General features: G+C 39.5%; 1 protein-coding gene across 1 annotated transcript in view; it reads right to left on the bottom strand.

Moving 5' to 3' along the window:
• The window catches only part of ADGRV1 (adhesion G protein-coupled receptor V1), a 724059-nt gene that overhangs the window by 228833 nt on the left and 469086 nt on the right, over nt 1-26140 (bottom strand). The window contains exon 86 of the mRNA XM_075542665.1: nt 3841-3957. Within this exon, the coding sequence (XP_075398780.1) occupies nt 3841-3957 (117 nt within the window). The remainder of the gene's footprint in view (nt 1-3840; nt 3958-26140) is intronic.

Genomic DNA, 26140 nt, shown 5'->3' with positions numbered 1-26140 from the left:
TGTCCTTCATAGCCTGATTCTGCGGATGGATTAACGTATGAGATGTGAGTGCTCGAGTTTAATTGTGAAATTCTTTCTAACTTAGTTACGCCATCTTAAAAATATGTTCCTTATGAAAGCCATAGCTTCAAAATAAAATGTTATGCTTATCATGAAGCTGTGTCCAGATGAATCGACTGTAAGTGCAATCTGAGATTTAGGTTTTGTTTTTTATAATACAAGCATAATGTGCTACAGGGGGATTAACTTAGAGACAGGAAGCACTCATAAAACTGGCTCACACGAATCTACAAATGCAATTATGCTTCCTGTATCTGAGTCCCAAGTTATTTACTTGTGAGTTTTCTCTGTGGATTAATCAGCTGATATGATACCATGTTTTAGTAGCTGTTAATAATAGAAGCATGCATTTTATAAATTTATTCATTGGATATGCTATAAGTAAATTAAAATTCAGAATCAAAGGTGTGTCAGAAAATAATGCTTCTAATACTAGAAGCAATAGAACAATGACAGAATTTCATCAATGGGGCACTGAAAAACAGATTCCGGAGTAACCAGATTTTAGGGTATTGGGTAGATGTTAGGGGGAAAATTATGTCTGTATGTGATAAACTAAAAGATGTCAAATTATATGTATATAATTTATAATTAATTGTATTTCTATATAATTTATAATTAATTATAGTTATATATAATTTATAAATATATATATTTAGGCATACCTTGGATATTGCAGTTTTACTGTTGCCAACAGAAAAAAATGAACATTGCACTGACCTGGGTCCCACACATTTTTATTTCACAGCATATAAAAGAGTTATGTTTTTTACTTTACTATAGTCTATTATGTATGCAATAACCTAACGAACCATTTGAAATACAAAAATTACCAAAATGTAACCCCCAAACAGGAAGTGAGCACAAGCATGGGGAAAATGGCTGGTGCACCTCAAGTCGCCAGGAACCTTCAATCTGTAGCAAACATAGTATCTAACATGCAGCAAAGCAAAGCACAATATAATGAGGTTAACTTTTGTGTATTTCAGTTATATATACACAGAAACACATAGAAACAAGAACACAAAAAATGTTTGTTCCTGTTGTTATAAATATTTACATACACGAGGACTATTTCTGGAGGGATATAAAGGAAACCATTAAGAGTGTTTACCTCTGGAAGTGGGCCTGAGGGTGGGGCAGGGAGGTGGAGAGCTTGTGAAAAGGGGAAAAAGTGATGTATTTTTCATTTTGTTTTCCTGCAGCGAATGTGCCTTACACCATGAGTATGTGCTGTTCCCAAAATGAAAGCAGATCAAAATACAAACTACAGTACAAAATAGCAACAACTAGCAAGAGAGAGTCCTAACACTGGGAGATTTTAAGTTTTCACTGTCAATCTTCGTGTATTGTACGGAAGTAGAAAATGACTTCAGTAATTCCACAAAGTGATCCTGCATGACGAGACATCAGAAGGATAGCTCAATAGCCATCGCTAAAGAGGGAATTTGTGGGTAACTTAGGAAACAAAGAAATCATATTTTACTGTATTCTCAGCATGAACTGCATGGCAAATCTAACCAAGAAAGAGAAAGCATAAAGAAGCAGTTAAGGCCAAGTTCCAGTGCCTGCCTTGAGCCAGGCTTCTGAGTAGACATGTCAAGGTTCTCCAGCTCGCTAAGGCTTCCCAACTATTTACTCCCTGCCTCACCGAACTCAGGATAAGTTGTCCTTTTCTGCTGAGCCATGCCGATCCTTCATTGCAAAAACAGCATAAATTATATTACAAAAGCAGAGTATGAAATGTTTCAAAATATACGAAATTGCACCCACCCATATTTGCTTAATTAGTAATCTAGGTAGAGTATAAATAAATACATGTAGAGTACTAAGTCCATGCCAAGCACCATTCCATGTACCTCCTTGTACTGATTCATTTTCCCCTCCCATGATAAGATGCTCTTATCAAAACCTTATTTTTCAACACAAAAACTAAAGCTCCGAGAGGTTAGATCATGTTTAAATGATCACTAACAAATAAAATTAGTTACTCTAGAATATGAACAACTCAAAAATAATGTTAAAAGCATATGATAGAAAAGTGAACCTACTCTTTTCAAAATAGTTTTTTAGATCCATTTATTCTAAGGATTGAAGAAATAATACTGATCCAAATAAACATGAATCAGTCTAATATGTTGGTATAGATTAAGAAACTAATGATTAACATATTTTACATGTAAGATTTGCATATAAGTATATTTTATCAAATTCACTCCTCCTAGGCTGCTATGCAATATGAAGTCAAATTATTAAAGTGTTATTATTCCTCCCATTTCATCACCTCAAAATGACTAATAGGACTAGAGTAACAGTAGTATAAACTTCTACAGAATATTTTAAAAAAGAATTCTAGTTTTTAAAAAAAATTTAGCAGAGTATTTATTATGTATCATTTTCCTACTTATAACTGGAAAAATGTAGGCCAGGCAAGTGACAACCTCTGACCACAGGGCAATTCATTAGGAGCAATGTACCTAGAATTCAGAAGTTATTGAATTATTCCTTTGCGGTCACACCACAAACCATGAAAAATGTGTGGTGTACCATATGAAATACATTAAATTTCACTGGTTTAAATAGATTTCCTAAGCCATTAGGCATAGAGTAATCTAATTAGTTTACTAAATGTACATTGGCTACAATCATAATTGTTAAAGACTAGAAGAAGAGACATATAGAATACACCAGCCTCTATTAAATTGCTTGAAATATTATTTGGCATTTTGTCTAATCCTCTTTCAAACCAGAACTCCCACACAAAAATGTCTAAAGTTGGTTATTTTCCTCTGTTTGGATATATTTCAGTGACCGGATAATGGCTACTTCTAGAAACAACCTCTGCAGCACGACAGCTTTATTGGTGATCAAAGTTATTCACTTGAGTCAAAATCTGCATCCTTAATTGTCCACCCATTTGATCTCAATGGGACTACAAATCTGCCATTTCATCCCTGTAGCAGCTCTTGCATCTTTGGCAGAAAGTCATCAGCCATCCCTGGATTCTTTCCAGGCTTGTTACAGCTGCCTTCAAGCGTCCTACAGGATGGTTTTCCCATAGCTCATCGGCTTGGCAATGTCCCATTTGAAACACACCCCCGGTAAGTATTTACAGGGTTCCAAATTAGGCTGCACATGATGGATTACAATGAAACTATTCACTTATTACAACAACACTATGAAGCCATAGCTGTATTCATATTATTATTATTATTATTAGTGTAGCCCAGGTCTAGGATTTTCTGGTTTTCGTTGTTGCTTTTTGAAGCAATCTGGTCACACATTTGATTGCTTCTGAGCTGGTGTTTAATTCGAGTTTCAGGTTTTTCACTCAAGTTTCCATTAGATTGTACCTCCTTTACTCTGCTTTTCAATCTATCGAAATGCAATTTCTTTATATTTGATCTACCTGACACTTTAACACAGGCAGCTTTCTCTTTTAACTTTTTATCATCTGCATATCTGATAAACTTGTTTCCTGTGTTTTCATCCAAGTTATTCATCAAAAAGTTTGATCAGCTCAGGGACATCAACAGAGACTTTCTGCATGAAACTGTGGATCTCTCTGCTGGAGACACAGAGCTATGCACAAAAGGCAAGCAAAAAGCATTCAGCTGATGGTAAAATCTGGCAAGGGCAAGATTTGGGAATTAACATTCTTTCGTGTGTGTGTGTGTGTGTGTGTGTAAAACCAGATACTAAGATCACTTCACCACAGTGCATTGGACAGTTGAGGTGGTGGTGGATTGCACGGATGATAGGAAGAGAGAAAGCACTGACCTGAACGAGCATCCAACTAAACTGGCAGAGATAGAGGTAATGGGTGACAGCAGCCATGGCGGAGCAGCTTTCATCAGGCAGTTGGGGACTTGCATAAGCTGATGCCAGAAAGACAATCTGTAGGAAACAAATATTTCTAGTTTCAAATCATGTTAAGATTGATGAACAATATATTAAAAAAATCATTTTCCCATCTCCATCTTGGACTCAGTGATGCAAATGCAGGGGGGAAAATAAAGTTGATTTGTGGCCCATTGATTTGTGGTCATTTGCATGATGAGTGCTCATTTAAAAAATGGTAACACATGGTTTTTGATGTGTAATAAAAGCAAAGAATGTAATTATGCTCCATGATGTTTTGGGTCCCACATAGAAATATCAAAGTTAACCTTGTTTTTATAATTGATAAAAATCCCATGAAACATATTTTGGCTAAGCAGATAAGAAAGGGAAACCAGAGTTGAAATAGCACTCAAATTGAAGTCAAAGTTCAGGGAGAGAAAGAGACCATTTCTTTCTTGAGATTAGCCTATAAAACAAAACAAGTAAAATAAATATTTTATTTCATATCTTATGATTACCCTAATCCTTGTATAATGTTAATTTACATGTAAGACTGTAAGTGACGCCTTCGCAGAGGTACCGCCTTGGTTGCTGTACCTTCTTTCTTCACACTCTTGGTCTTGCTGACTCTGTTTTTTTTTCCTTCTCTTGCCCTTTAAAAATAATACTTAATACCTTGTAAAATATTGTGTAATCTAATTACATTTTTCAGGGGGGTATTGTTAGTCTTTCCTTCGGGAATTAAACGCTACAACAACAGGATTGTTTACTGTCTTACAGACACAATCCCAAACTCCTCATTCAGTGCCTGGCATAGGCAAGGCACTCAGTAAGTATGGGTTGAATCAACAAATACAGTAAAACACTCTTGCTGCTTTTATCATTCCCCCGAAGAAATGACTATTACGATATTGTAGTAAAATGCATAAGAATCAAGGGAACGTGGGAGCACTAATATTATACTGAAATATAGAAACAAGTAAACTCTTCTTTGAGGACAACGGTTAAAGTTTTGTGACTATATTTTCAGAGGCCAGTGCTCAGAATGTCGAATGTTCAATAAAAGTGTCTTGAAAGAATGAATGGCTACATTGAAGACAGGGCAGAAGAGCGTCACACACCCCAAACTAGCTGATCTACGCCTCAAAGGTCTGTATTTTTCCTCCAGGCGCTGGCTGTGAATTGGATGAGGGTTTGCAGAGCAGGGCGCGTTCTAGTCAACACTCACGCACATTTTGGTTCATGTCTTTGATGGCAACGCAGATTATCTGCCCTTATCTCACTTCCTTTCCGTGTTTCTTGTTTTCCTTGCTCCTGCTTGCCTGGCTCTACGGCGTTTTCCCCCTTGAATCAGTGTCACTCTTTTAATGTCAGATGGTTGAATTCTCGAAGGTGTGTATGTTTCAGCAGAGCTGACATTCTCCCAAAAGACCTAGCGCTTGCGTGAAAATTTCGCCGTGGGAGTGAGTTCATTTCCTGACCTGAAGGGGGAGTGAGGGTCACCATCTCTGGGAAAACCCACTTCCCATTATTTTTTTAATCATCTCAATTTGATTTTAAAAAAAACCTAACAGAGATCTCAAAAACAATTCAAAGGATCCCTTGAAATCTAAACAACAACATGTTTCTCTTCCCAGGATGCAATGCAAATAGCTTTTGAGTTAAACACGCTTATCTTTTCCTAGCTTTCACCACACTGAGTTATAATACATCGCAGGTCATATGGAGCCCTGGCTATTGAGTGGTTGTGTGCTGGACTGTGATCCACATGGTTGGCAGTTCAAAACCCCTAGAAGCTCCAAGGGAGAAAGAGTGGGCTTTCTACTCCCATAAACAGTTACAGTCTGGGAAGCCCACAGGGGGTCGCATCAGCATTGAGTGTGCAGCATCGAATATAGGTCATATAATTAGCCTCCCCATCTTGTGCAGCTATTCAAGGAATGCCTATGTGTTATGTATTAATACTAGGTCTTAAAAGATGATGGAAACAGAACTATATGGTTCATAATAATAATCACACAAAAATATTTTGTTTTTCATTTATCATAGTATTTAGCTTTACAGAGTGTTTTATAGTATTAACTGTATTTTCTAGCTTCTGTAATATGTCTTTTTTTTAAACAAATATTATCTTATGGTGGCTTTGGTGAAAATTTTTTACTGCAAATTAGGTTGCTGTTCAATAATTTCCAAATATGAAGTGAACTTGGTTACATTTTTCCTGTGTCAACAGTTTTCATAACATGCTCGCATTATTTCGATTCTAGTTGTTCCGTTTTCATTCACTTCATTTACCTGCCCCGCCCTTTAACCTCTCATCTTTATGACCAGCAGCTGACAGTGTTAGCGAGTCAGGAACTGATGAGGGGAGACGGTGATAAGTGGAAGGAAACTGGCAGGAATCTTAAGCCTGAAGTGGAGACAGGTTTCCTGGCACACCTCCCCAGCACGAAGGCAGCTGAAAGGCAGAATGATGCCTCCTATCAATGGAAGAGGCCAGAGATATTGGAGATAATGAGATGGCCAGAGGGGAAGACTCCGGATGTTTACTCCACCAGCACAATGACGAAATAGACTCTTGAGTTTCAGCTCTGTGACAAGAGCTCAGCAGGAAGACTGGAGAACCTGGGTGCCATAATATGCATGCCTTGAAAGGAGGGGGAAGCTACCCAGGACCAGACAATGGCAGGAGACCCGCCTGAAAGCCAGCCTATGGTGGGCAGTCTAACATTAGCAGAATAAGGTCCAGCTTTATGTTTTGCCAGGACTGATAGATTAGTGACGGGCCCTTTGGGTATCTTTTCCAAAGTACCTCCTTCATTAAACTCACTCTTTCTGTTTAAACTTTTTTCCTGACTCTTATCTGATTTTTTCCCCTTGCTTGAACACTTTATGGTGAGCAGAACAAGAATTGAGTTGTGGAGAGGCTTGAAACTCTGAGCCTCCTCCTGGTTAATAACTGTTTGATCTCATAAAGAAGTCTTACAATAGCTCAGTATTAACCGATGCTGTTGTTTACTTTAGAAGCCAAGTTGTTATTTAGCGAAAAATTAACCTCTGGGTGTGGGTCCAGCTGTAAGTTTCAAAGGGTGGCAGGGGAGTCAATTACATGTTGGATCGCTAACTGGAAGACCAGAAGTGTGAGTCCAGCAGGGAAGATAGATGAGGCATTTCCTACTCTCCTAGAGTTACTGTGCTCAGAAACACACTGGTAGAGTTCCACTCTGGCCTCTAGGGTCTCAGAGAGTCTAAATCAACTCCGTGGCAGGGCATGTGGTTTTTGAGTTTGTCTTGGGAGTACTTTGCGTCTCTATGAGCCCAGTAAGCCTGGTCCTTAAAGAATTTTAGCTTAGTTAAACATTTCTCTCCCATTCTATTTGAAAACCCGGAGGGTGTGATATAGAAGCCCTGGCAGCATAGTGATTACCAGTTGGGCTATTAACTGCAAGGTCAGCAGTTCAATATCACCAGCCAGCTCTGAGGAGAAAGACAAGGCGTTCTACTCTCGCTAAGGGTTACAGTCTCAGAAACCCACAGGGACAGCTCTATCTTGTCCTACAGAGTCATCATGAGTCAGAATTAACTCAAGGGCAGTGAGTTTGTTTTTGGGGGGTTGTTTTTGAGGGTGGAGTGGGCTATACCATAGGCAACTAATACCAGATTGACAGTTTGAACCCACTGGGCATCCTGAGTAGAGAAATGGGTCTGTCTGCTCCTAAAAACCTGTAGTCTCAGAAAACCAAAGGGGAAGAGCTATACTCTGCCCTACAGGGCTGTTATTAGTCAGAATTAACTCCCTAGCAGTGGATTTGGTTTAGGGGGTTTGATATTGGTTCTGGTCAAAATAGTAGATGGTGGTAGCCAAGAACCATCTATTTCTGGCCACCGGGTACATGAGACCATTGGCTCTGTGAACTACTAATCTGACATTGTCTTCTTTGTGAGTCTCTGATTTCTTTCCTTTTGCTCCAAATGAGTAGAGACCACTCACTGGATCTTAGGGGTCTACTCATGAGCTGTAAGGACCCCAGGTGTTACTTAGCAGACTAGGATATAGAACATGCACTTTATGAAATACGTGATGCCACCTGACTCAGTTGTCTCAGAAGACTTTGGTTGGAGGTCCTCAAACTCAGCAACACAATCCTGTGAGTGCTTTCAACCTCAACATCAAGAAATCCTCCACCATGTCTACTCTTCCCATATAAGAATCTCCCTGGTTCTCCTTTGGTAAACTCCCCATGCCCCAAGGAATGACATGGCATCGTGGAATAACATTATGGAAAAGTTTGCAGCACTGTGTGCAATACCGAACTGTGATACTGAGATACAAAGTGAGCATGTGCTGTGGGAAGTGTGGAGCCAATAAACAGACTTATAGATGCAGTTGTCACCAACCTTTGATTTGTCGCAAAAGCAAACAAAAGCAACCTTAGCCCTATTTCAGAGTGTTCATGGAGGTATTTCATTGTGCTTCTGTTGCCATTTCTCCGCTCCCAGAAGCCATTCTCGACGAGTCATTCATAAATGCTAAGACGAGACTTGTTCACCCAGTACACAGCCGAATAAGAATTCCATTACTACAGGTAATAATAACAATAACAAACCATTGAAAAGCCAATGGCGACCTTATAAGACAGAATAGAACAGCTCCTGTGAATTTCCAAGATTGTTAACTCTGCAGGAATTGAAAGCCCCACTTTTCTCCTGTGGACTGGCTGGTGGTTTCAAACGGCTCACCTTATGGTTAGTAGTCCAGTGCATTACCACTAGGCCACCAGGCACCTTTCTTACAAAACTAAGGTAAAAACAAGCAAGCAAACAAAACAACTGTTAGCTTCTGAGTGGACATCCTGAAGTCCTTCACGTGAATGAATAGCGTTGAGGTTCGTGTCGCACTAATTTCCTGACAGAATCGGAACATTAGTCAGAAAACACAATTCGTGGATGATTGTTGCTGTTGTTGCTGTTAATGGCTTCCTAAGAATAAAGCCACCTCAGTTTTGCATTTCATTTTCTCAGTGGACATAGGACCAGAATCTAGTATATGAATTCCACAATTTAGGCTGCTATAGTCACTTCAAAGTTAGGTGATCAGATTATTTAAAATATAAAGTAAGAAATTACTTTTTAATTTTTTGCTTAATAAATTTTCAGTTGAAAGTACGTTGGTTCAATTCTCAAGGACTCTCTTGGACTTAAAATAAGTATGAACCTATGCTGAAAATGAAATCTGATAGGCTGGAATTTAAGAGAAATTGAGCAAATTTAATACCACTCTATATGGTCCTAACTCATGCTGTTTGCTGTTTGTTAGCAGCTGTTGAATTTATTCCAACCCATGGTGAACACATGTGGTATTTGGTGAATGAAATGTCATGACCTGGCTTTAATGTGTAAACTTTCCAAAATTTTCCTTATTTTCTACACATTTTATTTGCGTCTAATGAACAGTTGTTTGAATTTGATTACAGTGTTTTCATTCCTTTCTGTGTATAATAGCTGACTTTCTAGGAAATTTACTCACCATTGCACCCATGGTGAAGTAACATTTTTTAATGGGGCTCTTGATGCATAACCCCTTCAGTGATGTGTTGTAAACTCTAGTCTCTAAGTTTGTGATTATAATCCCATTTTGGAGGGACTTATCTATTAGCTTTATGGATAAGATTAAGGTAGGAGATATCATGAGTACCCACCTTAATAGAGGCAATGACTCAAGTCATTACTCTCTGTTTCATTGGGTATGGTCTAATGAAAGACAAAAACCATACCGCCATCAAAGCCATTTCTCTGCATATAAGAAAGCTATCTCAGAAGTAGGAACAGAGAGAATTCCCAGGACCATCAAGGAAGAAGAATCACCAGTGGAGCACATTCAAGATTTCTACCAAAACAGGTGGTGACTGAGTCCAGAGGCACCAAGAGGCTGCAGAACAGTAACCATGGGACCATGCAAAGGAGCCATGTTGAGACAAGAGGCCAAGGCATGAAGACCATGAAACAGAGCAGAGGAGCAGTGTGAGACTATGAGACTGTGAGTCAGACAGAGCAGTGGGCTTGCCTCCTGGCTCAAAGAGGCAGAGACCAAGGTATCATGTGGCCCAAAGGCTGAGGAACAGAGAGAGAGATTTGGGTTGTGTCTGAGGAGAGGTCTTGTGGATGGACCAATGTCTGCATCCTTGATGTTTTGGGATCCTGGTTTGTGGTAACTATAAATTTCCCTAATAGCCCCCTTTATTGTGAGTACTCTGTGTGAGTTCGGTATGGGCCCTGCAACACATTGCAGCACTCAGCAGAAGTGTTTACTGTCAGAGGAGGAGTGATGTCAGAATAGGGGGAAGAAAAATGGAAAGTAAAGGCATGTCTGATCTCTGCCTGTGGCAATTGACCTCAGGCTAGCAGGGAGATAGATTCTCCTCTGTTGAGTGGGCAAAGGTCAGAAATGCCTTCAACACCAGTGACCCAGTACTCAAAGAAGGTAGCATAAAAGACTAATTTCCTTCTACAGTTGTTTATGTAGAAATGTTTTGCCAAGAGCATAATTGTGGAAATGAGCTATGCAAACAGAAGACAGCATAAACATTTGTATTTTAGAGCCTTTTCACCCTCAGAATCACCTTTGTATGCATTTATTTAATAAGTCACCTGTTTGGTCAACAGATATTTGCTGTCTGGAATCATGCCTGATTCCAAGGCCAAGCTTCTGTGTTTTTTGAATCACAAATAGTTTCAGGTTGTGGGTTATTTTGTGAAAGTCCAGACGTGAATATATAATATACAACCAAGTACATGCAGGACTCTGTTTGGGAAGGAATCTTCAAGAGCTCAGGTGCTAACAGAAAGGTAAGTGATTCCAGCCCACCAGTCTCTCTGTAGAAGTACGAAGTGTCGAGTGCCTGCCATAGAGATGACAAGCTTGCAAATGCTCTGGCGAAGTCCTATTCAGTCCAAATGAGCCACTAGAAGTTGAAATAGATCCAATAGCAACCAGCTGCACTACCCTACCCCACCGCCATTGGATCCATCCCAGCTCACAGTGACCCTGTGAAACAGAGTATAACTGTCACCCAGGGTCTCTGAGGAGACAGCCTATGTTAGTCCAGGTAGACTAGAAAAACAGATGTGGTAGTCTGAGCTGACTAGAGAAACAAATTCACAGACACTCATATGTACATAAGAAAGAGTGTTCTATGTAAGAGCAATTGAATATTGAAGAATGTCCCAGCCCAGTCCAGATCAAGTCCATAAGTCTGATATTAGCCTATGCATCCAATACCAATCTATAAAGTCCTCTTCAGGCTCAGGAAACACATGATAGGATGCCGAATTCAGGAAGATCACAGGCCAGTGGGTGGGAAGTCTTGTGGATCCAGTGGTTTTGTCAGTATCTCAATGCTGGCAGGGGTCTCTACCGGACTCCTCCAGCTCAGGGCACTAGTGTAGCTCAACGTGTCTTCTCAGCTGCAATGTCTCCCAGGGAGTCAGTGGCAAGACTCAACCTGTCTCTTTATTGCTGCATTTCTTTCACTTCTATTCAACAAGTGGATCCAGGTGGTGACCTAGCAAGCATTTCAGCCTGCCCACAGGCTCCCTTTAATGTTCAGTCCTGGAGAGGAGTTTTCTTCATGGCTCCAGATTTTTTCCAGCTTCTGACAAAAACCACTAGCTCAATGTTCAACTATCCAGAGTTCCTTTTTTTCCTTCAATCTGTCAACAATGGTCCCTTAGGCAAGACTCATCAAATACAGACATCCTGAGTACTCCAAAGCACTGAGTGGGACTTATCTATTTTAAAGATCAAATTTTAAGGACTCAAGGTAAATGGGCTTACAAGCTCTCTATTTTCATACTTCCCAATAATCATTTCTATAAATCATTATATCAACAATAATAAGCAGAAGAAATCAGTATAAAAAAGTAGAATCAGATACTAAACTCAATTCTAAAGACAGACAAGTTCAATCCTTATTTACCTTAATCCTTAGCCATACTATTCCATTGATACAAAGTATGAATTGGGTCTCTGACATCATCAAGCCAGAGCCAGGCTTTCTGTCAGCCATTTTGACCGACTGTCAGCCATTTTCACTAAACAGCTCTGAGAAATTCAAATGGCGTTGGCATCACTACCTCCCTTTCACTAGTATGTCTTAAATTGACAAGAGATTATGTAACTACCACACAGCCTCATCTTTCTCCCATGGTGCGCTTGACCCATTTTGCCTGGCAGTTATCTTCGTAACAATTAATCTGCAGTGCCACCAGGGCATCTGTGGTCTACTCTGTTGTGGTGGTGAGGTGCTAGTGAGTCAGTTCCAATTCACAGCAAGCCAATATGCAACAGAACAAAACATTGCCCAACCCTGCACCATCCTCATGATCCTTGCTACATCTGAGCCTTTGTTGCAGCTACTGGGTCGATCTGTCTCATACAGTCTTTCTCTTTTTCACTTTCAACTTTACCAAGGATGATAGCCTTTTCCAGGTTCTGATCTCTCTTAAAGTCTCACGATGAAGCTTTCCCATCCTAGCTTTTAAGGGGCATTCTTTCGCCATACTTCCGAGTCATGTCTGTTTATTCGTCTGACAGTCCACGGTACTTTTAATATTCTTTGACAACCCCATCATTCAAAGGCATCAAGTATTCTCAAGTCTTCCTTAGTCATTGTTCAGCTTTCGCATGCTGATAAAAACAGACACACCTTAGTTCTCAACTTGACATCCTTGCACTTCACCACTTAAAAAGAGGTCTGGAGTAACAGATTAGCCCAATGTGTCATTTGAATTCTTGACTTCTGCTTCCGTGAGCACTGGTTGTGAATCAAAACAACAAAGCAAAACAAAATCCTCTAAAAATGTTTATCTTTTCTCCTTGGTTATGATATGGGGTATTGGTCAGTTATAAAACTTGTTGTTTTCTTTATGTTGGATTGTAATCCACACCATCCACTCTGAAGGCTGTAGTCCTTTTCTGATTTGCATTAAAAGTGCTTCCAGTCCACTTTGCCTGCAGCCAGCGAGGTGTGATCCCTGCAGAGGACATTGTCAATTAGCCTCTCTGCGATCCAAATGCTCTCCATGTCCTCCTGGTTCTCTAAGTATTTTCCCAGCATACAGACTGAATAAGTCAGTGAGGTAAGAGCATACAAACCTGATTACTTTTCCTGATTTTAAACCACATAGTATGCCCTTGTTCTGGTCACACAACTGTCTCTTGATCCATGTACAGGGAACACATGAATACAATGAAAAATGGTCTGCTTTAGGGAGTAGTAAATAAATATAGAAAATATGTCTAGGTAGATGGAAAATCAAATAGGGATAAAAATTGTTTCCAGATAGAAAATTATAGAAGCATAACTAAATAGAAGCGTAACTAAGGGGGTGGGGTGCTGGGAGAGGCAGGGCGAACATTACATGGAAGAGTAGAATTAAATTTTCCATAAACTTTGAAGTCACTTGTGCTTGGCTAGGTTGTCTAGAGGGGAAAAAACTAACATTCATATATGTACAAGAAAGAACTTTATATCAAGAAGTAATTTTATATTAAGAAGTGGTCCCAACCTAGTCCAACTCCAGTCCATGGATCCAATGACAGCCAGAACACTCTTCAGATGGTGTAGCTACAATCCCAGGAAGCAGAAAGGTGAAGTAAGAAGTGGGGAGTGTGCAGGCCAGTGGATTCTCTCACATGGATACAGGACTCGTGGTGACATGGCAGGGCACCGACAATTCCCAGGCCAGAAGCATTACACAGGGCCACTCCTAGAGACAGGCACAGAATGCAGCCAAAGAGGAAGGTGAACGGCAAGAGAAAGATGAAGTTCTCATCGTCTTTTTAATAAAAAGGCCACACCCCCAAGGAGGCATCACCAGACTACCATCTGATTGGCAACTTGCATTCTATCTCTGCCTCCACACAGGTGCCATCAAGTTGACATAGTATCTAACAGCACACCCCTCATAGATTTTGGACTTCTTTAATTATTTGTGAAAAACTCACTGCCATTGAGTCAATGCTGACTCACAGCGACCCCCTGTGGGTTTCTGAGACTAGTTGTTTATGGAAGAAGAAAACCCAGTCTCTCTCGGAGCAGCTCATGGTTACAAACTGCAGACCATGTGGACAGCAGCCTAACACTTAACTATGAGTTGGGCTGTGATGCACATGGTCAGCGGTTCAAAACCAGCAGCAGCTCTGAGGGAGAACTCAAATGCCAAGGGAGTCGCTATGAATGATCATTGACTTGATGGCAGTGAGTAGAAACTATTTATGAATTGGGAATGAATGGAAAGGTAGAGTTACTGGTGTGACATAAGGTAATTCTAATTACACTAGTTTCTATTACATAGAACTACTGAGAAATAAGTATCTTAATATGAGCATGCTTCCCAATAGTTCATGGAAAATGGAATTTAAAGATCAGAGATTTTTACACAAACTTTCTCGAAAGCTCTCCTATGTAGAAGGTCACATATTACATAAGAATAATCTTGTTTGTCTCAATATCATCCTCAGAAATATAAAAATCACCAATATACTCTGCACTTCAGCATAAATTAAATGAGAAATACAAAGAAAAAAAGTGAACATGTGAGCAGTATCTCAAGTGTTCATCCTTTTTATAACACAAGGACTGCACTCACTGGTCATCAAAGAGAGTGGCAGAGCCTGAGAGTCAACTGCTCTTAATCACTTTTCATGTCTGGAACTGAACTCACCCCACGACTCAGTTTTCAGTCCAATAACAGAGAGGGCTATACATTGAGCGATAACACCAAAGAAATGCAGGTTTCTTAGAATAATCAGTCATTTCAAAAGGGCAGCATTTGCACAGGGTTAAAGTTCAGAAGATTGGAAGGTTCAGGAAAGAAGGAAGACTAGAAATGGGAAAGACAACAGAAGTTGGGTAAGTGTTTTATATTATAAAATGGAGTCTACCTGAGGGGTTTTAGAGATTTTAAACTCTATTTAACTAGGCCACAAGAACTAAAAGACCTAGTCACTTTCCCATTAAGAACACGAGAGTCTGAGTATAATATAAAGAAGTTGAGTTCCCTTGTCAGATATCATAAATCAACAATGGAAATAGAAAGGTAGATTAAGCATGTTACTGAAATCAGAACTACAAGCAATGTGACTAGACTTCATCACACCATTCATCCAAATTGCCTGAGCTATGGACCCTTCAGTCATGGGCCATTACATGATGGAATAAAGAAAGGGGCCCAAGTTGCCGCGTTTAGCATATTTTACCATCTCCAGTTTGTAATATCTTTGGGAAAAACTGAAACTTCAGACACTGCTTTCACCCTACTTTTGTCAGAAATCTAAGCCATTAGAACCTACTAAAAACATTCATTGGAATTAAGAGAGTCTTAACTTGTCAAATCTTCTAGTCACTTCTTAAAAATAAAATGGTACAGTGATTAAGTCATAAAATCTAGGGTCAGAATGATTAATTTAAATCCTGGCTCCATTATTTATCAGTTATAAGAACTTGAGAAGATGGCTTGAACTCTCAGTTGCCCACATTCCTCATCTCTAAAATGGAGATGGTAATTATCGTGCCAGGACAGTTGTGATGATAAGATTATTAATAGGAGTGAGTCCTCAGAACAGTGGTTGCCATAGTAAAGGGTGGATAATTAGTTCAAAGAAGTGCCCTTGTTCAACAGAAATGGAAAGGTGGATGAGAAACTAACAACTGAAAACTATTTCCCATGGACAAATAATTTGGACCTCAATAAATACCATTAAAAGATGACTTCACTGCCATTGAGTCAATGCTGAATCATAGTGCCCTCTTTGGGTTTCTGAGGGTGGAACTGGAACTGTTTGCGAAAGTAGAAAACCCAGTCTTTCTCGAGGAGCTGCTGCTGGTTTTGAACTGCCAATGATGGGGTTCACTGCCCATTGCTTAACCACTCCACTATCAGGACTGCCTCCAGGCAGTATTTTGTAGATGTTAGTAATTAGTCTGTTATGCCATTGCTAAATGTCTTTTCTCAATCTGTGGGTTTTTGTTTTACTCTTGATGAAATCTTGATGTACACAGTATTTTATTTTTTTAATAGGTCCTATTCATCTATTTTGTCTTCTTCTACTGCGTGTGTTTCCTTTGTTATATCACAACCCACCATATAACCATACATCCCTGGGGCTCCTCAATAAGTATCATAGAATTCTGGTATTTTGTGCTAGAAATAAGTCACAGTTTCATAGTTTCATACCAGCTTCTCAGGTATTGGCCAGTTTCTTAATATTTTAAGTATGTGTGTGATTGCACTTGGAGTAGAAACATCAGAATGCTTCTGAACTGTCAAGAGTCTGCATTATGTGAATACATCCATTAAGTCAACAAAGCAAAACTGATTGGGTTAAAATGAATTAGGTCCTCCAAGAACCCAGCATTTCTGAAATTATAGATGTTCTGTTCTAAAGCATTGAGTACTGTGAGCTCATTAGGCAATGTTCTGACTCAAAAATAGAGAGGGAAGTGAGCAATCAACATTCTTGGGTTTCTACGGTAGCTATCTGTGGTTTCCATGGATCAGCTACCTTATTTTTATTCTTATAAAAGTCTTATCAGGTTACAGTGCCTGTGTGACAGCAGAGGAATCAGTCTCACCCCCAGTTACAGAGCTCCATTGAGCTTTAATGACTCTAACTTCCTTCTTTCCTTTTTGCCATTGTGCAAAAATTGTTAAAACTAAGACAAGGGCTGTTATTAGTTCTTCAAAACTGGAAGGGAAAAAAAGATATTTTTTTTCAATACATCATTCAAGACTGTTTCTGTTAGTATCACTGTCCCCGCGTACTTGGTCAAGAATAAAGACACTCACTGGTGGTTCAATATTGTGCTCTTTTCACTGAATAAGTTTGATTAAACTACCTTCCAATGAAAAACCAATAAATATACAACACAATAGTTATCAACACAAATCAAGGAGCTCTCTTAAAAAATGATTTAAAATACCACATTCCTGCTACAGATAGTTCCGCCATGTGGCCTGCTGCTAGGTAGTGGCATTAGGTGTTGTTCCATCGATTTCAGCTCACAGTGGCCCTCATGTGGTGGAGGAGAGAGTCCAAGAGGGTGGCTTGGGTCATCATCTTTACCTTAGTAGATCACTAGCTCTCTCTTATGGAGCCACTGTGGGGGTCTAACCTGCAAGATTTCCATTAGAACCAAGGGCTCCCCTTTGCAGGGCACTCTAAACGTAGTCTACCCATGGCCATCGAGTGGATTCTGGCTCACAGAGCTCTGAGGGGACCGAAACACAGTTCTCAAGGCTGTGAATCTTTACTTAAGCAGTCTGCCACAACTTTTTCTCATGGAGCTGCTGGGTTTGAACTTCCAAACTTTTGGTTAGTAGTTAAGTGCTTAACTGCTGTACTACCAAGTAACCCCAAACAAACCAAACTCACTGCCATTGAGTCCATGCTGATTCATAGTGACCCCTTGTGCGCTTCGGAGACTGCAACCATTTACCGGAGTAGAAAATCCAATGTGAAAAAAAAAAAAAAAAAAGGACGGGGCAATAGTCTGAGAACATTCCTTCCATGACAGAAATGAAACATGAAAGAATTTGGCAAGATTAACAACTTCTTTATTGCAATTCTTTTCAAAAACATAAATGGTGAGTGTACACATGAACCTTGCCTAATAGACTAGCCAGAGATTAATTTGACTATATTTGCAGGAAGTGATGATAGAAAAACTCAGTATTAGCAGTCCAAATCAGGCTAAGGCCCACCTGTGGACAAGATGACCAGTTCCTCATGGGTAAATTCAGGTTGAAGTTAAAGAAAATTAAAACAAGCCCAAGAGAACCAAATGTGACCTTAAGTATGTCCCATTTGTATTTTGAGGGCATCTCAAGGCAGATTTGACTCAATGAACTTAATGACAGAAGCTCTGACAAGCCGTGAGACGCCATCAAGGACATCACACTGGAAGAAAGCCAAAGTCGATGAAAAGAACTGCTCACGCCTCCCCCCAAACCTAGGTGGCTATCAGAAGAAATTGTGAAATTTACTCTTGAAAATAGAGTAGCAAAAGTAAATGAAAGAAATTCTGAAGTGAAGAGCTAAGTAGAAAATTTCAAAGGGCAACTCAAGAAGACAAAGTGAAATATTATATTGAAATAACCAAAGTCCTAGAGTTGCAAGTCAAAGGGGAAGAACGCCTTTAGTATATCTCAAGGTAAAGGAACTGAACTAAAATCCAAGCCTTCAGTTGTAATATTAAAAGATTCTCTAGGCAAAATATTGACTGCTCCAAGAAGCCTCAAAAGGTGATGGAAAGAATGCACGGAAGCCCTGTACCAAAAATGATAGGTCTACATTCAACTATTGAAAGATCATAAGGTGGTAATGGCTGGGGTTCATTGGTCAATGAGCCAGATGGGTCTAGGCCATCAAGAAGAAGTGAGATAGTTTCCCCACAGTGTCAACTTTTTAAGAGTAGACCATTTCTCCAATTAAACTTCCTTTCAATTGTATAGCAGCTGTTTGTTATCTGACTTAATGAGTAGCCCCCCACCCTATATTTTCTGGCTGCTCACAGAAAATATAGTAATGCAGTTGATTATATTATGTTAGATAACACCATAGGCCAATCCTGGGCCAGCCAAATTGACATAAAACCTAACGATCACAGACAGGAAATGACCAGACATTCAAGTTGGATTCATAAGAATCATTGGCACATGGAATAGCATTTTTGATGTATGATCAAACTTAGCTGAACACAGAGACTACCATAAAGATGTTTATTTACTATCCAAAGACATTTGACTTGTGTGGATCATAAAAAAATAACTATGAATAACACTAAGATGAATTGGAATTCCAAAATACTTTATTGAACTCATGTGTAACCTGCATTTGACACAAGATGCAGTCGCATGGCCAGAACAATACCATACAATTTATAATCAGGAAAGGTGTGTGTCAGGGTTGTATCCTTTTACTTACACATCCATCTGAACGCTGACCAAATAATCTGAGACGCTTGAATACTTGGAGACGGACATGGCATTAGGTTTGGAGGACGCCTTATTAACAACCTATGACAGGCAAATGACACAATCCTGTTTCCTGAAATCAGGAAGGACTTTAAGCACCTGCAGATGAAAATCAAGGACTGCAAAATTTAGTAAAGATTACAAGTCAGTGTAAAGACAGCCAAAATCTTCATAATTGAACCAAGACACAACATTATGATAAGGAGAGAAGAGATTGAAGTTGTCAAGGATTTCATTTCATTTGCATCTGCAATCTATATCAATGGTATGGACAGCCTAGAACTCAAAAGACATGGAACTGGGCAAATCTGCTGCACAAGACCTCTCTATTTTACAGTATTAAGATTGCAAGTACATTGAGGACAGGGATCATCCTTAGTTATTGGTATACGTAAACATTTAGCATACCGGTTAAAAGGTAACACAAAAATTTAATAAATATTTGCTGTTTGCAAGATAACTATCTATTGTAAATATTTACAAATCAATTAATTAGAAATTAAACTTAATTGGAAATCTATTTGATTGCTTACATTGCTAAATGTTGCTCTTCAAAAAATGTTAATAACTACATCAATTGCTCACAACCTTGGATTTTAATAAAAACAGAAATTTTATTAAGTTAAATAAAGTGATTATTTTTGCAAGTATACAATGACAAGAACTTTAAAAAATACTCACTAGACTTTATTTTAAGTATGAAGCTATGCATGATTCTAAATTTAAAATTTAAACAGAATTTCAAGAGAATATTTGAAATCATAATGTGTATTTTCAAGGATCTACCATAATAATTATTTTTTATTTTAATAAATAAGATACACAGGTATTTTCAAATGTGCCACTTTAGAAATAATTAATAATTTCAACTCATTCTCAATTCACTTATGGAAACTAACCACCTCATTCTTTATAACACAATTAAGTAACTGCAATAAAATGAAATATGCTCTAACGGAATTGTTAAGTTCCATCGAGTTGGCCCTGGCCCTTAGGGACCCTATGCACAACAGAACGAAACACTGAACGATCCTGGGCCATCCCTCCAATTGTTCCTCAGCCTGAGCCCACTGATGCAGCCACTGTCAATCCATCTCGTTGAGGACCCTCTTCCTTTGATGCCCTTCCACTTTACAAACATGATGTCCTTGTCTAGGAACTGGTTTCTCCTGACAACGTGTCCAAATATGTATGACAAAGTCTTGCCATCCTTGCCTTTTACTTCTTCCAGTATAGATTGGTTTGTCCTTTGAGCAGTCAATAGCACTTTCAATATTCTTTTCCAGCACCACAATTGAAATGCATTGATTCTTTTTTGGTCTTCCTTATTCATCGTCCAACTTTCACATGAATACGATGCAATGGAGAATACCGTGGCTTGAGGCAGGCGCACCTTAGTCCTCAAAGTAGCATCCTTTCCTTTCATTACTCTAAAGAGGTCTTGTGCAGCAGACTTACCTACGCAATCTGCCTTTTGATCTCAACTGCTACTTCCATGAGCACTGACTGGATCCAAGTAAGACAAAATCCTTGACAACTTTAGCCTTTTCTCCATTTATCATGATGCTACCTACTGGTCCAGTTGAGAGCATTTTGGTCTTCTTTACATTGAGTTGTAATCCATACTGAAGGACACACTCCTTAATTTTCATCAGCAAGTATTTCAAGTCCTCCTCACTTTCAGCAAGCCAAGTTGTGGCATCTGCATACTGTAGTTTGTTAATAAGCCTTCCTCCTGTCCACACTCTTACTCATGTAATCCAGCTTCTCTGATGCTTGGCTCAGCATACAGATTGAACAAGTATTGTTAGAGGATACACCCTGATGCACTAAAGTAAGCTCTATGAAAGCTCTTTGAAAACTGTTTCGTAACTGATTTTGGTAGCAATTGTACAATACTGCTTGCTGGGATTGAACTATGGAACAGTATGATGTCTGGATTAGCTCCCAATAAAATGCTTTGGAAAATAAATAAAACTATTGTACAAAGTTCACGTTCAACAATACACTACTCTGGAAATGACTAATTAAATCTGAGAAAAAGCATCCCTCCTTAGCCAAAGAAACTCTGTATCAGAGCACTGTGTGCTCCTGGGAGTGATTTTCCAATAGCCAATGTTTCTTACTTCAGAAGACTGTAAATGTGAAGAAGAACAGATGCTGTATCATATCCTAGACACACACCAACTTTTCTTAATCATACTCTTTCTATTGTCAAGTGCTTCATAATGTACTCCAGGCAATGTCCAACTGTATGTGCTTCCGTGGTCTAGAAAGATTCTGAAAGAATTCAGAAATCATGAACAGAGAAAATGACACAGGGAGCACTACGACACACACCAGGGTTATCTCAGCTCTTTTGCACTGTGGTCGTGATTCTGCTCCTAGAAGTATCGTACTACAGAACAGACACAAAGTTAAGTCAAAAATATTGCCACAACACCATAGGGACCTCTACTAAGCAAAAATATTATGAAAATATGAAGCTGCTGTTTCTTGACATATCCATCCAGGTCTACATATTTCTCAAGGCCACATTTCCATTACTCTATCCCTTTTCCAAAGAATTGTGAACTCTTCTATTTGTACCACATCAAAGTCGTTGTTTTGGCATCCTAAAGGCACTCAAGATGGACTGACACGCTGGTTGCAACAAGAGCCCTTAGGAACAATTTTGAGGATGGTGCAGGGCTGAGTGGTGTGTCCGTCTATTAAGCACAGGGTTGCTATGGGTCAGAACTAACTCGACTGTACTTGACAAGAACAATTCGACACAGATTATATGCCTTTTAAATATTCTTTGAGTTTGGGAGAGCAAAAAAGAAGTCTGAGGGGCCAACATCGTGGCTAGAGGGTTGGTAGGGTAAAGTTTCCCAACAAAATCCCCTGGGCGAGTCCTTGGTTCCCTTGAAGAAAGAGCAAGCGCATTTTCACAGCGGAAGAGAAATCCCTGATGCAGCTTTCCTGACCCTTTGTCACCAGTGCACTTTTCAGTTTTCTTAGAAATCTTCCTAATAAGTCTCATGATTGTCTGGTGTCCTTTAAGACAAAAGATTGTCTTAAATTTCCAAGGAATAATCACTATAATCTTCTCTTCTTCCTTATATTTAAACTGGGTCAAGTGATACCCCCAGGAGCCACTGCTTTGATTGGACTTTGATCGCTGGATTGTATGGGCAAACTCAGGACTCTTCCATAAAATGGTCTTTATAGTTTACATCTTGCTTAAAATATTGCATTTTGTCATTGTTGGTAGCCTTCTTGAATCATTGCTAAGCGTTTATCTATGTGTTTCGGTGTATGAAGGCCAGTATAGGTGAATTTATCGAGACAACAATGAGAGCCTGAGTTCCTGGGGGTAAGGTGGGGAGGTGCTGGTGGGAAGGGGGGTGTAAGGGGAAGCTGATACCAAGGAGATCAAGAAGTAAGAAACTGTTTTATAACTGATTTTGGTAGTGATTGTACAATACTGCTTGCTGTGATTGAATTCGGGAATGACATGATGTCTGGATTAGCTCCCAATAAAATGTTTTGGAAAATAAATAAATAAAACTATTGTACAAAGTTCACATTCAACAATACACTACTCTGGAAATGACTAATTAAATCTGAGATAAAGCATCCCTCCTTAGCCAAAGAAACTCTGTATCAGAGCACTGTGTGCTCCGCGGAGTGATTTTCCAATAGCCAATGCAACACACTTAATTTTAAAACGAGATGGAGCAGATTATAACTGATACACTCTCACCAAAAACTCCAATAGCTCTTTTATTAACCACACCCCTAAAATTCAATTATGATTTCTTTGCTTGCTGTCTGGTTTATTCAACAATAGCTCAGATTATCTAAGTAGACGCTAAACCAATTTCAATGATTATGTTTAAGGACATCCTAGTATGCGCAATCTTAATGATTGCTTTTGTAACAGGTAAAGAGCGATCTTCTCTTTCCTTCTACCTCTGTTAGTATAATCACATCAATCTTGAGTAAGCTATTCTGGGACCATGCTATCCCATTCTTTCATCCACCATCTATGTTATTTTATGCTTCTTACTAACTTTCTATGCATTTTACATTCCTTTAAAATAATTCAACCTATATCTCAACATGGATGAATCATGAAACCATTCTTAAATGAAATAAACCAGGCATAAAAGGATGAATTGTATGAGTCTACTTATATGAAATAGCCACCCTAGACCAAAAACAGAATGCAAATTAGAAGTTTCCAGGGGTGATGGCGAAAAAGAAGGAGTTCTATTTAATGGTTACAGTGTTTCTGTTTGGGAGACTGAAAACTTTTTGGAATTAGTGGTGGTGGTTACACAATATTGTAACTGTAACTTATGTCCCTGATTTACATTGTTGCAGTGGACTGACTCACTGGCTACAAGAATGGGATCAAAACTAGCAATTGAGATGATGTAGAAGCACCAAGCATTGTGTCATTCTATTGTACACAGGGTCACTAGGAGTCAGAACTAATGCGAAAGCACCTAACAACAACATGCTCGATGCAGTTTACGACGCTAATAAGGCACACAGATACATGGTTTTAACGATAAAACCACTTCATGCGGTTTTGGGTCTCCCTATCGGCCTGTAGCATGGTCATCCTGACTCCCAGCACCCCCTTCAAGAGTCCCTTCCCTCTTTCCTCCTGCTCTTTCCCACCCCACCTTCTTCATGAATTACATCGCCAAGAGGTACCTGAGATAGGTTACGTGGAAGGTAGTCTTTTGGGAAGTCACATAACTAAAAATATTGAACTTTTGATAGTTTGACTGTAGAGAGAATTCTGAGATAGAAATCAAATCATATGTGGTCAGAATTTTGGAATTCACATTCTATTTCTCTCTGCTATAGTTTTGTTTTTATTTAACTATTGTTGGGGATTCTTATATCTTCATAGAGGTCTTTACTGCAATGTGCCTTGTTTTGTTTTTTGCTAAGTAGTTGGAGGGTTTAGTGAGTCATAATTTCAACTCTAAAAATGTATCAAGTATTATAATTTGATAATCTGAACGTTTCTTCCTTCCATTTTCTCTTTGCTTTCTCTGTAGATTCCATGTGATCCAGATGTTACACCTACCTTTTTTTTCTTTCAATTTCCTCTTTAACTTGCCATCGCCTGTCCTCTAAGGTATTTGCATAGCTGTTTACTTGGTTTTTGTTGTGGAAGTCTAACATATACATGGTACACTAACTTTCATGACATAATGCTTTTTCACATGATGGTTAGTTGCTGCTGAATGGCTCTGGCATTGTCTGATTTGGTGATGTCAATGATCACTACTGTGTGTGAGTCCACTGTTGTGCCCATGGTGCATTTTGAACGCCTATCAACTAAGAGGGTTCATCTTCTAGTAGTGTTTCTCTGTGATGATCTGCATGGTTTTAGAACCTGAGTTTCAAAAGATCACTAAGCCTTTCTTTCTAGGTTTTCTTAGTCTAGGGGAGCTTCTGAAACTTATCATGGCTAGTGAGTTTATTGTGCTAACCTGGTGGATAAACACATGTGGGGTGAATTGAAGGGCAGAGGGATAAATGGCTCAATAAGCCTCCCCTTCTTAGTTCTCAGGTCTCTTGCTTTCTGATGATCAGACCAGGGTGCAGCTGCTTTAGCCAGTTCCCTGCTTTAGCTGGCAAGGCTCACTTCCTGCAAAACAACCTGAGGCGAAGCCACATAGACCTACCCCCATGCAGCCCTGGGTGCTGGAGCAGCTGTGTAGAGACCCCTGCCAGTGCTGAGATGTTACATTCTCACTGATTCAGCTTTCCTCCTGCAGTCGGCATCATTGCATCTGTTTTGTGAGATGGAGGAGGACTTTTGGATTGGTGTTGGACATATGGGTTAATGTTGGACTTTTGGGGTTGGGCAGCACTGGGTTGGGATGTCTTCTTGATGCACACTTAACCTTTATATAAAACTCTCTCTTATACATAAGTTTCTGTGGATTTGTTTCTCTAAAGTACCCAGACTAATACAGGTATGATTGTTAGATTTTATGTCTGCTTAACATATGATGATGCCTCCTTGGGGAGTGTGGCCTTTATATAAGAGAGACACACCAAATCACTCTCTTGTTCTTTGCCTTCCTTCTTGATGAGGCTTGTGTCTCACATAAAGGGCTGGCACCCCATATATGGAGCCTGCCAGCCTAGGAGCTGTCAGTGCCCTGCCATGTTTCTGCAGACGTTGGATCCACACACTTCTGAATCTCTCAGCCTGTGAGCTCCCAAAGTCCTGCTTCACCTTCCTGTTTCCTCCCTCAGCCACTGTGTGAGTCTCCTGCCAGCATCTGACCCTATGACTTAAATAGGACTGGCTAGGAAGTTGTTTTGATATAAAATGCTTTCTTGATATAAAAAGTCCTTCCTTATACATAGATGAGTGACAATGATTTTGTTTCTCTAGAAAACTTAGCTAACGCAATGGGTGACTTTGCTGATTTTGATAGTTGGGCTTCATGTTAATTTGGTTGGGCCATCATTAGCAGTAGTTTGGCAGTTAAGATATAATGCTATCTTAATATAATATAATAATATAATAAGCCCTCATGATTAGGTCTGCTATGAACAGCCAATATGTTGAAAGGAAATTTCCTCGGGGGTGTGTCCTGCTTTCAATACATGATACTCTGGAAAAGATTGTAAGCTTTGGTTGTTGGGTTTGGATCCTGAATCTGGCTTGTCATCTGGTCCTATGGTCTCAAGCCAAAAGCCTGCTGATTTCTGAAGTAGTTGGCACCTGCCACCTTGCCTGTCAACTGGGGATTCATTTGTCTCTGCAGCAAGAACTCTGCACTCTGACCTGCTCATCTGAGGTTCCCTACAGCCAAGTCAGGAGAAGCTAACTACCTGATATATGAACTTGGAACTTGCTTGTCTCTACAACTGTGAACCATTCCCCTGATATAAATCTGTCTAAATACTGAAATGCAGTAATTAGTATGGTCCTTCTAACCATAATACCTTATTTGATGCATTATAATTCTGAACTCTACACTTATGGCTACAATAGCATTTTGGAGGGTTGTGATCCCTGCTGTGATAATGGACAGGATTAAGGTGGGTCAAGTCTCCAATTTAGTAGAAGGTGTGAAACAAGCCACCATGCTTTGCTGGCTTGGTGGTATGGCTTACTGAAAGACAGAATCCAACGTTTATCAAAGCCATTCCTCTGTGTATAATTGCCGTC

The sequence above is a fragment of the Tenrec ecaudatus genome, chromosome 2, assembly GCF_050624435.1.
Source record: "Tenrec ecaudatus isolate mTenEca1 chromosome 2, mTenEca1.hap1, whole genome shotgun sequence".
NCBI classification, from domain to species: Eukaryota; Metazoa; Chordata; class Mammalia; order Afrosoricida; family Tenrecidae; genus Tenrec; species Tenrec ecaudatus.
Note: the sequence above shows the minus strand (reverse complement) of the source record. Positions and strands in the feature narration are given on the sequence as shown.